The following is a 14,635-nucleotide window of genomic DNA, read 5'->3' as shown; positions in this document are numbered from 1 at the left end:
CCTCAGCTCATGTACATACCATCCTGCTTGGGGTTTAGGCAACATTTTCATCTTGAACAGAAAATGACCACATGCTGGAAATGAAAAGAAAACCATTTCTCCCAGTATCATTACGATACATGCAACTGGTGATTGGCCAGGTGATGCACTGGGAAGCTGGGAACAGCTGGGAACATATTCCCTTCCTAGTCCTGTGCATTCCTAGGAGAGCCACGGGCAAGTCTGAGAGTTGAGACTCTGAGCACGTTCACAGGGTCCAGCAGATGAGCCAGAAGATCAAAGACATGTCTCACACGAGTGAGGAACAGTGAGAGGAAGAGAAGTTCGTGACACTTTCGTGTGCTTGGCCCCTCCCCAACACCTCCCTGCCATGAGGTCTAATTCTCAGTTGTAAGAGAGGTGTTTCTGTCATGGAAATTAAGTTGAGGATAGTCTGATTCCTGCCTGGAGCTGTAATCTGCTTCAGGACAGCTGAGCAGAGTTGGGAATTTGAACAAGAAAAGGATTTCTGAGGAGATACTAACTGTTTCTAGACTGGCTTATTTTTCAAAGAACAATTTTCAGTTTAAGAGAGTATTGCCCACTTATTTCAGCATTTCTGCATTAAGCATTTACTGTGCCTACACACCATACAATTCTTGGTAGCTCATATGTAAGAAGAGTTACTTAATCTAATACTGTAATCCACCACCCACAGGTGTAATTCTTACCTAGACGGCAAAGAAAACAAAATCTCCAACCCTAGCCAAAGCAAAACCCACTTGGCTTACTGTAAGTAAAGCTCACATCAGCACCAAACTCATGTCCAAGTGCAGAAATCATTCACTTTCTCTGCAATCACTTTCAAAAGAAGTTGAGAAAAGCTTTCCCAGTACCACAACCTCTCACTGTCATGTGAAGTCACTACAAACTGTAGTGAAACCCTGTAGCTAAGAGGAAGCATCTCTCAGGAGTTATTTCCTTTCTCTCACCATTATTCAGGCCCTGTGTTTCAGCATTGCTCAGACACTAGGTGTACACTTCATTAGATCACTGATCCAGTCACTGCAATGGATTTCCTGTTTAAATTTGTCATTCCCTCTTCTTTCAGCCTTGGATCTACTTCATGCCCCTCCTTGCTCCTTCTTGTGAACACTGTCTGCTCTTCCATGACAAATAATGGCACTAGAACATGCTGAGAGCAGCAAATTCTGTGTTATCAGGAATTGAATTTCTATAGGTTCTTTGACCTGGGATTTAGAATAAAAAAAACAAAACCAAAAACAAAACCAAAAAACCACAAAAAAAAAAAAAAAAAAAAAAAAAAAAAAAAAAAAAAAAAGAGGGTGAAGAAAAAGACCTAAATAAAGTGCTACCACTTAGGGAGCTGAAGTTTAAAATGTCATACAAACTAATCTCTGTAACTCTGGGAGATCATTTCCTTTGTTCTTATTTTAGCAGTTACCAATTCAGTAAGGAAGAGATTTTCTTTCTACCATGTGCAATACTTAAAAAACAGGGAAGCCCATTTTTTTTTACTATTTTTTGACCCTAAGTAGAAGACATATGCATCTAAAAACCTCTGCATTGCTCCATGTCCATTTACACAGAGTAATGGTATAATATATATCCCCTGCAAGATGCAATTTCTAAGCAGTGCATGTATTATGAGTGTCCCTATATGCAAAAAGAACTACAGAAAAGTCTCTACTGTAACTGAAGTTTATACCAGCACTTGCAAAACTGTACAGGTCTGCTATGCCAACAGCATTTTCTTTCTTCTCTTTATTCAAGTGTTTCAGAGGTTTCTTTTGGTACACGTCACCTGAAAGGGGTTTCTTTTGTTACATCTTACCTGAAAGCAGATACACAGAGCTGAAGTTCTTCTCCAGTTTGCCCAGGAGCACAGTAAGAAAACAGTCAGATGAGAGAGAGGTCACATCTTTAGAACTTTGGTCATACACCACCACTTCCTGCTTGCAATCAATTTCAATCTGAAACACAAGGAACTCAGAGTAAAACAGGAAGGAGGAAGATGATTAAAAGCCCCACATTATCACCTCCATCAGGGTTCCCACACACTTGCTATAAGAGCAGTTCAGATATATAGATTTCTTATGCACTTGTTCACTAAACAGTTTTTACTTTATACTTCATAAGCCTCTCAGATTTAATTCCTTGGAGAGTTTGTAAATTGATTATTTGCTGCAAGTTGAAACCCACTCCATGAATTTCTATAATTTGGTAATTTTATGTCACTTGTGAATTGCTCTACCTTCAGCTAGGATGGTGAATTTGTTTAGAAGCTGAGCTTTTGAGAAGGTGGCCCTAGCTCACTTTCTGCTTCTGAGAGTTTTGTACATAAACAGTAAAGAGACCTTAAACTGCCTCTAAGCCACACACATTTTGGTTACCTGCACAACTTTATATATAAAATAAAAAGCTTCATTTTTAACATGTCAAAGCAAGAACATAGTAGATTATTTTTGTACCCAAAACATGTGAAACAAATATCAATGGATAAAAAAAACCACAATATCCCCTACACACACACACAAAGACACACACAGACACAGATACACATTACTTTTAAACAGCATAACTATTTTCTTTTCACTGATAACACTATTTGGAGAAAACCACACACCCTCCTCCCAAATAAACAAACAACAAAACAAACACCAAAATCAAACTACCCCCATGAAAAGCCCTTTAAACAGCAAGTAGGAGCCAGGACTGACAGAGAGGCAGTTTCTTTGCAAACCAAATAACCACTTGCTAAGCAAGCAACACAGACCCTTAAGAATCCTTCATAGTTTAGGAGAGAATGTTTCCTGTCTTAGTTACATACATTTGAGAGACTGTGCTTTGCAAGACACACAAGAATCCTGAGAACATTCTTTCTGAGTAATTCCTAAATCACTCCCCTTAACTCTGCCACTGATTCCCAATGATAAACACAGTAGTAACCAATACCCTCTTTGATCAGGTAACATCTCAGCTAAATTCAGTCCTCTAATCTTGTTGGGTTTTGGTTGTTGGTTTGGTTTTTTTTTTTATTAATTTAATTAAATACTTAAGGAAAAAAATATTACAAGTTGCTTTCCAGCCACTCCTTTAAACAAATACAAGGAATAAGAGGAAAATGACCCCCACCTTGTGTTTTGCTGAGTGCTGAATGAGCTCTGTGATCAAAACTTTGTCCTGCTGCAGCCTGCGCTTCATGAGCTTGGAGCAGTTGATGTTGATGGCATCCAGGATGTGGGAGGTGTTGTACTCCACAAAGGGGCGGCTATCAATCAGCAGCAGCTTCTCTGTCCCACTCTCCAGCAAAGCCACCAACTTCTCGGCCACAATGAGCTGGGTCCTGATCATCTCATGGGCCATGACAACAACGAGGCCTCTTTCCCCACCGCCCTCTCTAATTTGCTGCGATGATGTAATGGCTGTGTACTCAAAGGCTTAGCCACACCATTGTACTAGAAGTGTATGAGGTCATGCTGGTAGTGACTGGCAAAAGAAAAGTTAAATCCATTTTCAGAAAGAGCTGTTGGGCTGAGCGTCTCCTCCTGCTTCCAGTTGATGTACAAAGGGTTGGCTCCACAAAGCGGCCCCTCGCGTCTGATTCATCGGGAGATGACTACGGAGTAGCCATTTCACAATTCACACAAAAGATGCTTTCTGGCTGCTGCTGCATTACATCATTCTTTACCTTTGCTCCCACCCATCAGCTTTATACCAGATTGAGAGCCTGTAAGAAGGGGAAGACGAAAAAAAACAAAAAACACAAACCAGATGAGGCCATGAAACTTTGCAGAACAAAACACTCAGCTCTGAGGCTTAGCTGTACAGTGGGCCATACATGGAACAAACACATTCCTGAGGAGTTCTCCTCTCTGCTGGATGTGCCAAACACCTAGAGAGAGCATTGGCAACTACAGGCTCTGAATCCATTCCAGTGATCTTGCCTGGACAATTATCTTGTATTTCAGGCAACATACCCTGCCTTAATTGCAGACTTTTGTTGCCACTAGCTCTGCCTCTTCACAAGACTTTGTTAGAACATAATTAAGAGATGCTGCCCTGAATGATGGTATTCCTTTCAATAGCAAAACTATTTAAACACATTTCAGCACTGCACAACTTAGTAAGAAGTAAATTTGTTTTTAAAACACTAAAATATTTTAAACATTAAACATTTCAAAATTTAATGACTTGGAAAATATTTCACAAAACAGTACTGCAAGTTGGGGAACTGGAACTACACAAAAGAAAGGACCAAACTTACATCCATTTCTCTGAAGAAAATGCTTGAATAGAAACCAGGACAAGATGCCACATCAGGACACAAGCATTTTATTTTAATTAATCACCAGAGATGGACGAGGTCTCACACTACTGGAAGGTAAATCAGTGAGCACTCTTCTGTTCTTCCTAGAGCTGTGTAACCCCCAGCACTCATGCTAAATAATCTTTAAAACAAACTATATTTCTCTAAAATTAGATCCTGACAGCATCTGAACAACATCAGCTGAGAGTGGCAGCAGCAGAGCAGTCAAACCCCAACACCTTTATCCTCCTCCTCGTAGCACTGCCTCACAGCTGCCCTTAGGCTCCTCAGAGTGCCCCAAAACACATTCTGATGGCACAAGTCCTTGTAGGAACACTCCTCAGAAAGGAGCCACCACGGGGCTACGTCCTTTGGGGATTTAGCTTACATTTGAACTTAGATTTTATAGTGTTGACTTGCTGCTTGAGTTGAAATGCTTGTTTATTATTTGCCTTAATTGCAAGGGAAGTAATGAATTCCAACTATCAATACATTTATATTAAAAGTCCTGTTATACCAACAGGCCAGTTGCATTTGGCAGTGGGAAGTCCCAGGTCTGAAGATGTTTTACTCTTTAGATAGATTGTACAAACCTATATTTACACAATGTTAAGCAAAATAAATTCTGCAAAAAGTACAAACTTGACGTTAGCAACCCAAAAGAGGAAACTGGAAGTTGTTTCATGAGTTTCATGTGGCAATACAAGAAAACACCAGCTTCCACGTAGACAGACATTAGGTTAACAAAATGTGATCTTCCATTTGTCCTGATTTAGTGCTGTTGTGACAGTGCTGGTAAGCTTGCCCAGATAAATGGAAGCACACAGCAGTGAAACGCACATTGCTCTAAACTACAGTAAAAATACTGGAAAATATACTATACCAAGTTTTAATTAAATGTTTTAAAGAACCTGGTTGGCAGGTGTGCCCCCCCTCAAAGAGCAGTCATTATACACTAGTCTCAGGAAGATATCAAAAGACAATTGATTATCAAAATGACATTTTGCAACGGGGGATGGTGAGGAGGAGGAATCTTGATAGTTATGTCAAATTATTCCCCCCCAGGAAAATAGTATTATGCAATTTTTAAAATTTCTCTTAACATGTCCTGTGACAAATTTTGATTCTCTTTTATTCACATCAAAGGTTGCCAGATACCAAATCCACTAAACTCAATGAAAACTTTTCCACTGGCTCTAGTGGGAATTGGCTCCAGCTCCTTTGCAAGCTAGACAGTTTGTTCGTGAACTAGACAGTTTGTTTTGATGGATAAATTGCTGACTTGAAGCTCGAGTAATAACAGGAAAATATAGCAGCTGAGAAAGTACTCTAAAAGCTGAGAAAGAACTCTTCTAAAAGCTGAGAAAGAACTCTAAAACGGATGCTGTTAGAAATACTTAATCTTTAATTTGCAACTTTCAGTTTGTGTATGCTTCTTATCTTCTAGAAGCTTACTGTTTGCTTTCTCAGCCTTCACTTTCATACAACAGAAGTTTTTGTTTCAGAAAACTGTTGTGAAGAACTCAAACCAGTCATATCTGGTGACAGGATAAAGAGCATGTAAAGAACATAGGGCGAGTGGGCTTCAGTCAAGAATCCTTTAAAATAGCCCTATTACCTTAACATACTAAGTACCTTGAAAGGATTCTGCCCATGGTTTGAAACAATAAACTTAACAGTAATGTCACCTTGAGTTATTGCAACTGAAGTCCTATTTTGACAGGAACATCTCAATTGTGCTGGGGAGAAACAACCTTTTATGAAGTACAGGTTTTTCTTAATTCTCTCAGTTTCTGGAACTGTCAGTGTTTGGGAGTCTTACCTGGGACCTATCTAAACAAGAACAATTGGTAGCCTCTTGCTTTAGGTAAATACTTGAACACTCATCTCATTCCTCATGACTGCTCTTATAATTCAGCTTCTTTGAGGCGTGGAAACATCTGTTTAATTTCTAATGCATTTGTAAAACAGATAAAATTAAATTTCTTGACTGTTCTCTTTCTACTTGTGTCTTAGATCTCAATGGTATTATAGTGTCTCATAAAATGATGTCATATAATGCTTTGCCCCACACAGGCCATTGTGCTGCTGACCTTAAAGCTAGGAAGCCATCCTAGTCACAGGGTGTTCCATGCTGAAATCAGGATTATGAAAAGTGATCCATAATTGAGCCATGAGAATCTCCCACAGGGTCATTCATGTACCCACTGGGAACACTGCATGGCTGCTTCCTCGTTCTAGAGGAGCTGTAACACTGGCACTTTTAAACAAGAAAATTAAACATCTAACTCACTGTGAAATGAAAAAGATCTGTTCTACACTTGCCCAGTACCTTTACAGCTTTTCTTGATTGTTTAAAGAACCAAACCAACAATCCTCCTACTATCTTGCACACAAACAACAGTGGATGACTAATGTTTACATGTTTGTTTAATTTTATAGGATCTCTTGCCTCAGGGATTCCTGTCCCCATCCCAACTGGTTCAGATGCAGTGAAATAAGCAAGTGCCACACATTTGGTTATGTGGCTGTGTTTGGTTTTTCAGTCAGTATAACTCACATTTTGTATGCACTCCCTTAATTTCTACTGCTATCACTTTGACTCCAAGCAATTCCTTTCCATCCCAACAGGATGATTGTTTGAGTTCTCAGGTTTTGGCTCATATAAAATCACAGAATTATTTAGTTTGGAAAAGACCTCCAAGATCATTAAGTCCAACTGTTAGAGTAACATTGCCAAGTCCACCACTAAGCCATGTCCCTAAGCTCCACATCTACACATCTTTCAAATACTTCTGGGAATGAGAGGCAGATGTGTTAGGAATATATTTTAAAAACTCTCAGAACAAGAGTCTCTAATTCTACCCCAGTTAAGGAACTAGCAAAGAGCTTCTCAAAGCCTTGCTACAATCTCTGAAAGACTTCTGGCTCACGTAAGAAGATAACCTTGAAGTTGAACCTTGCTGTCATAAACGTGTGGCTACGTCACTGATGCCTGCTTTGTCAGGAGTCTGCAGCAGTGCTCCCACGTCATGCAAAACTCTGACAGAATCACTTTACAGCATCTGAACAAGGTCCTGATGGGCAGCCTTTATGGACTCTGCTGAAACACCTGACAGAGTTAGGTTTTTTAAACTGTATATTTTTCTACTTTTAACAGGCAAACACATGTACATATGAGAAAAACACTATCATCCCCTAGTGTCCTTTTCATGGTTCTTAGGGTGGGCACCCTTGTAAAAGAACTGAAAAGCTGAATTTACATGCAAATGTAGAACATCCCAAACTGCAGGACACAAGCTACTGCTGACTGTTACAAAAGGGGTGTTTGGCTCCAGTGTTACTGGGAGTGGCCAGTGGTTCAATAGCAGGTGCCAGTACCACCAGCACCAGAGCCTGTTACCACAGCCCACGAGATACTGGACAAAGACGTGTACACAAATTACAGAGGAACCCCAGATCCAGGGACCACAGGGTGAATTTCTACTCCTGCAAGAACCTTTTCCCCTCTGCCAACACCTATGACAGGCACAGCATTCCCTCACCAGCCTCAAAAAGATGGAAATGAATTGTGTTCTGGATGGTTCCTTTTCCCAGTGCTGTGAGAGACTAAGTGACAGCTGAGAGAGGTCCAACCCTTGCTCAAGATGCTACTCAGTGTTCAGAAACACAGAATGTCTATGGAGCACAAGGGAAATAAAATTTTTAATTGAAAGTGAGGAATAGCTCTTCCTTTGAATTCAGCAAGCAAGCCAGTAAATTCCAGAGATCAACAACTGTGTAATAAAGTGCAAAGTCTGGGGAAAAAACAGTAGCTGAAGTAGTTAAAGAAGCATATGTATTACCTGCCATTGTGCAGAACACATAGGAGTGAGATAACAAACGCTCGTCAATTCAAAGAGCTCTGTTAGCAAGGGCTTGTGTCATTCCCTCAGCTCAGGGGAATGAGGGTGTCTTGGCCTTTTGGGATGATTCAAATAAGTGTCACTATCTCATAAACACATCATTTCCTTATGCTTCCTGGCAGGGAGGTTGAAGAACAGACAGTTTCCAGCACCCTCTGAGCACTCTTCACTGTGGTGCAAGATTGGACAGTAGCAGAGAAAGTCACTTAAATAGAAACACATAGATTTTAATTTTTTTAATGTCCCTCATGTACCATGTTCATAAAAAGGAAGCAGTTTAAAAAATTTTGCCCTGTTTTCCTTTGCTTATCTATGGGTGCTCCCTCTTCTCCTACTTTCAACATACCTGTACTTTTATCCTATATACGCAATCACAATGCATAGTGTTAATTTTCTCTTCCTTGTAGAAATACCAGCCACATGCATTTTAGATTACACACTCTACCACCATGAGAAAGGCAAGTGTAATGCATTGGAAAAAACATAGATGAAGGTGGATTTTCTGTTCAGTACTCTCGTCCTTCATCCTGCTTGACTAATCACTCAACTTTGATTAAAGTTCTAAAGAAAAGTCTCCCTACATTTTTGTGCTCACCAATGTGAAAACAGACACAGAGAAAGCCAGAAAGGAAATCAGCTTCCCACAAATACACTGCATAAAAGATGTTCACTGAAGATCTTTAAGCTCACTCTATGTCTACACCATTTGAAAATGTCTAGCAACATTTTTACCACTGACACTCTGAGACAGCTGGGCTAAGCAAGAGGAATGGGCCTTCCATTTAGATAACAGATATTTCCTGTCACACAAATAATCATATTTGAAATAATACATTATATTATTTCAAAATAAAACCGAAAAACACACCAAACGACCACACTTTGCTGACCTACTCAGCATAGCTCTCAAACATCTGCAATGTTCTTGCAGATAGCATCCAGGCACCATCACCATCTCTAAGCAATAAGCCAGGTTATCATCACTTGATTTTACCAAGGAGCCAATCTCTCTCACATTCCCAGTGAAACAATAAACATTTATTAAATGTGACCACAGGGAAACCTGACTGGCAGAACGTGGCCTCATGGGAAGCATTAGAACATGCTGTTGATGTGTTACATCACTCTGCTCAAATGACACTCAGACTTAATCTGGGGATTCCCCTCTCCACCCAATTGAGCGAGAAGCTCTTTCCATTTCAAAATACTTTTTCACTGCAGGTTCACAGCATATAGGTCTGTGGCAACCAGAACGAAAGATTATTTAATCTGCTTCAAACATATACTATAATACATTACATTTTTAGGTTCCTATTGCCTGGGACACTAAAAAACCAGGAAAAGAGTCAATGGATTTAAAATAATAGTTCTCCCTCGATGACCTCCAAGTCAAAGCAATGGAAAATTTTGGAGTATGAATTTTTTATTAATTTATTATTATTTCATGTCAAAAGCTGTTACTCACCTACATTTAAGTCACAATTTATATGGCCTGAACAGGACAGAAGGTGGTCCACATACAAAGGCCAGCAGAAGGAATTACCTAAACACAGGAAAAATAATAATATTAATAATAACAGTAATAAAATCCTTATTACAAGATTAAAAAAAAACACCAAAAAAACCCAGACAAACACCTCCCAACCCAAACCAGGAAATGGATTTTACACTTTCAGTGCAGTCATTTGCTGTACAACTCCCCCAAACACATGAAAACCTAGGTGAGAAGTTATTTATGAATGCTGGCATTCATTTACATGGAATGGGTCCAAAATAGAAAGTTATGCTACACTGATTTTCTAAAAGAAAAGAGAAAAACCCACCACAGCAAGTCCCTCTACTATCTTGAATTTAAATTTTTTTTTTAATGGAGATGCTTTTAAAAACTCCAACAAACAAAAAAAAACCAGTGATAGCCTTCCAAACTCTTTGACACAACTCACTGCTAGAAAACCAATGTACAACTCAGCATTAAAGGTGATGTATTTGCACGGAATTAAACAAATTCACAGTCTCTTGATCAGTACCTATTAATGTGAAAGATTGCCACAAGTAAGTGTGAATACAGCTGTATTTTGCATGGACAGAGACCAATGAATCAGGACATTTGTGTAATTAAGCCCACCTCCCCACACTCTAAAAAAGCCAGCACTGGAAACTGGTAACACTAGTGTCACCAATCATTCCACACAGTCATACCCATACAACTTCTACCCAAAGCACCTGCTGTTCCAACAGGAACAAATTAAATTACAACTTTTACACAAGGAAGCAAAGATAAACACATCAGTATCAGTTCCAAACTGTTTCCTGGGCAGCTAAACCCCTGATTTGAATCAATCATGGCTGCCAAGAGATGACAGCTTCCCTTAATCACTGTGATGTAAACCATGACAATAAATTATTGCCAAGCAGTGCCTTGCTGTGAGATCCAGGAGTGGCCCTGAAGCACGGAGTAAAGGATATGACAACTGAGAAGAGCCACCCCAGCAAAGGGCTGGGCATGTTATGGTGAGCAGCCTGAAAGCCCACAGCATCCCACAAGGAAAAGAACTACAGGGATCAATCACCTCTCTGTCTTTAGGCAAATGGCAGCAGTAGAACATGGGGTGAGAACCCTTCAGACAATACTGAGGTTACAACCCAGAACAGGCTTTGCTCACTAGGGTCATCTCTTGACTGGGACCCTGTGTTTTTCCCTGGAAGGACCCAGGCTGGAGATCCTCTCTCTTCCATCATTAGTATGTAGGGATATGTATGCATGAGCAGCGGGGCAGAGAGCTGGATCAGAAGATCTGTTCAAATTGGGCTGGGTCCTTTTCCCCCCTCTGCCTGCTCCAGATTTTCATTTCTTTCTGAGCCTCAGGAAGAGGCTCTGCAGACCTCCCTTGCTCCTTTCCATAATTCAGTGGTTAAAGCCTGGCAGAAGGCAATAGAGAACAAAGAGAAAACACAACCTACTCTTCGTACTTGTTGCTATCCCTCTTTATAATCTCATCCCAGAAATGAACACTAAACTAATGCTCGGCACTGATGAGGCTCTGTCTAGAGACAGGGCCCTATGATCGGAGACCACCTTGTGACAGCCCAAGGAAACAAAGTCCTGAGACAAAAAGCATCTCCCCTTTTGTTCCTTAGTGCCTCACATGCAGCTCCTGAAGTCCCCCTGAGAGCGGTCAGGTAGCCTTCACACTCACCACTACCTGCCTCTCTGTGCCATCCATGCCAGGCCATGACTCCTTCTGCCAGCCACACCTCTCTGATGTTCTTACAAATTAACCAGCTCTCACCTCAGGACACTATATTCTGTTTTCCCCACTTTAATAAATACATGTTAATCAAATGTTTAGAGCAGCCCCCAAGAGCCCTGATTTCACCACAGGGAATGATTAATTCTGCTGAAGAGCAGATGAGAAACAATGCATGTACTCAATTTCAACACAGTTTACTGGAAGGAGGTGTCACATTTTAAGAACAGGATCCACTCATGATTGAAGACTGAACTCCTACAACTTCAGCCATAAGCATTAAGCATATTTGGAAATTCCCTGGCAAAGCTGTTTAAGGAAAAGACATTTCCTGTAATTTTCAGAAACATTTTATATCCCCCCTCCCTCCCCTTTTCAGTCTTGGTGGTAAGGAAGGGAAGAGAGAGAGAGGATACCATATTACTATTAAGTGAAATATGAATGAGCCACCCAAGTTTAAAGTGGAAACTTCAGCTATTTGTGCTTAGAAGAAAGTTTTTTAAAAAAGTCTTTCATCATTAAGAGGCCAGGATTTTTCTGCTGACTTTAGAAAAAGAAATATACATCCTTTCAATTAGGGTGAGTTACAGAAGGATATAAACTTGTCTTTATACTCACTTCTGGCAAATAAGAAGTCCTCGAGGCCTTATTTAAATACCTTTTTCTCTTTTCCAGAATCAAAAACTGAAGCCTTTTTTTCTCCTCTCTTGCTCAGGGCCTTCCCTAAACTGCAGCTAAACAAACCCAACCAGTGGGGTCACGCAGAGCATTCCTCCCACGCAGAGAGCGAGTAGAATCGAGCAAGAGAGAAGCTAGGGAGAGATGGAGCAGTCAAATGTGACAGCATCCCGCTAAGGACATCACCACCTTCCTCTTTTTCCCAAAAATCTAATCCTGTATGAAGTATCTGGTATAATATTTATAAAATTTGCAGTAAGTTAGAAAATTATTTCACTTATCTATGTAATCCAAGTCTGAAGAGATCCAATCCAAAACCACAGCATGTAACACATGAATTCACAAACGAAATTAAAACTGAAAGACAACTGAACTGAAGGACAACTGAATGGCAACTGCCTATCCCTACAAAACACATCACAAGTGCTACTTTGGCTCTGTACACCAAATGGCAAAGATTGATTGTGTAATTGTGACCAATTGTCCATACCTGCCACCCTCTACCAGCACCTGTATGGTAGCTTTCAAAGGCACAAAGAAAACAAAGTAACACAATGAAAAACTTAAGGTGTTGAACTAATTCATAAATCTTCAAGCTGTTGCAATTCCAGCATATCTTTGCTATTTGTATGACACTGGTGTTTTACAGCAGCATCTTTCACGACACCTAGGTTTCATCTCCTACACAAGCTGCCCGTTCTGAATCACCTGTTCTGCAGCTCTGCAGACCAACACATGGTCATCTGTATTTTGCATGGTCATCTTTTTGCTGAGAAACAGATTAAAAAGAGAAGTGCTCTGAAGAGTAGTGCTAAATAAACATCAAGCACAGCTGTTACAATAGTCCATGCTACTTCTTTAAAAGGCTTACCAGGCAAGAGGGTAAGATGGGATCTCAGAGTCTTCAGACAGTGGTTAACTTTTAAACATAAGGCATTCTGCCTAATGAGAACGAGACATCCAAATAATATGGCCCTGCAAATAAGGAACCAAAAACTAGATTTAAGAAAGGGTAACTCTGATCTACTTCGTGGTCACTGTATGATAAAAACAGAAGGTGGATCTGAAACCATCAAACAAGGACTAGGATGGATTAAAGACAGAGGATAATGATGGCAATTCTATTGGGGAAATTAATCAGAATAGCTTCTGGGCAAGGCAGGGATGAATTTCTTGCAGCAGACTTTTTATTGACTCTTCTCTTAAATTAAACTGAATGACTCAAATGAGTCAATCTCCTTTAAGAACAGAGACTTGTAAACTGCTTGCATGGTATGGAACAGCGTGGGTTAAAACGTTCTGGTCTTTCACCCATTTGAGGAAATGACACCAGTTCTCCCGGAAGGCAACATGCACATTCAACCCCTTCACATCAGGGCATGAGAAAGTTTGAAAGGAATTTTTTTTTTTTAAACTGTCAACATTAATACTTTGTTTCTTCCTGCTTGTGTCTGAAAACACGGTGCTGCACTGCGCTGCATGCATGTCCTGTCAGCTGTACAGGGAAATATCTAGAAGTTTAAAAAAAACCTAATAAAAGTGTTAATTAAGTCTGTTGTCAAACTCATTTTAAAGCCCTCTGCATGCTCTATACAAAATTAATATTACCACCAGTGTATGCTACATTGTGATAAAAGCACGCAGAAGCATCTTCAGAAGGGAGGCTGGGCCAAATAAAACACTGACATTACACATATATAAGCTCAGTCCTACTCATTACAGCAGTTAAATTTAATTGGGTTCTCCTTAAACGACATTTACATGGCAAGGAAACAGAATAGATGCCGGAAAACAGCGAGTCCACAAACATGGGCCAGCCCAGCTATCTTCAAGTGGGAGTAGAAAAGGAAACTTTGAGGAATACGCTGTACAGCAACGGCTCGCAATTAACAGGGAGAAATAAATCAAGTCGTTATACATTCCCAGAAATTAAACAGCTGCAGTAATCCTGCTAACATTCTGGGCTGTTCAGAGCACTGAGCGGTTCAGGCTACGATATGGAGTGATGGCTGAATTGCAGCTGAAGCACAGAAAACAAATTAACAAACCCTTAGATCCAGATGATGGTGACTCAAATCTCTCACCGTGGTGTAAGACTACTGACAGCTCACACTCTGGGAACAGAACATGTTTTCATACCTAATTTGTACCCACAAAGGTAATTATGATGGCTTGCTTATTAAAATTGCTTTCAAATATTAATTCAATTGACAAGAGGGTACCAACAGGGCCTCAGCTGGGAATAAAAGCAAGAGTCATGGTACCTCACTGAGCTATGAACCCAGTCACATGGTCTGGTGTGTCTTTCCCAAAGGATCCCAAATGCTTCTTTGAATTTGAATCAGGTTATACCAGGCCTGCAGCGGTTCCAAAGTCGCATTTCCAACATGGCAACCACATGGCTAAAAAGAGAACATCTGTACAATGGGAGAAGGAGGGCAGAGGGTGACTTCTCTTCCCCAGCTGTGCTTCTTGCATCACTACAAACATTACCA

General features: G+C 40.3%; 1 protein-coding gene across 5 annotated transcripts in view; it reads right to left on the bottom strand.

Annotated features, from left to right (window-relative positions):
• Nucleotides 1–14,635, bottom strand: part of DUSP16 (dual specificity phosphatase 16) — a 63,445-nt gene that overhangs the window by 25,335 nt on the left and 23,475 nt on the right. For 2 of the 5 annotated variants that reach the window (XM_038155121.1, XM_038155119.1), the window contains exons 2-4: nt 9,680–9,757; nt 3,136–3,730; nt 1,835–1,973 (exon numbers count right to left, since the gene is read on the bottom strand). In XM_038155121.1, coding sequence (XP_038011049.1) covers nt 1,835–1,973; nt 3,136–3,366 — 370 coding nt within the window. In that variant the 5' untranslated portion in view covers nt 3,367–3,730; nt 9,680–9,757. Of the gene's footprint in view, nt 1–1,834; nt 1,974–3,135; nt 3,731–9,679; nt 9,758–13,011; nt 13,116–14,635 lie in introns of all 5 variants that reach the window. The other 3 variants (XM_038155120.1, XM_038155124.1, XM_038155122.1) reach the window with 3 other exon arrangements.

This window comes from Motacilla alba, chromosome 1A (assembly GCF_015832195.1).
Source record: "Motacilla alba alba isolate MOTALB_02 chromosome 1A, Motacilla_alba_V1.0_pri, whole genome shotgun sequence".
Classification (NCBI taxonomy): Eukaryota; Metazoa; Chordata; class Aves; order Passeriformes; family Motacillidae; genus Motacilla; species Motacilla alba.
Note: the sequence above shows the minus strand (reverse complement) of the source record. Positions and strands in the feature narration are given on the sequence as shown.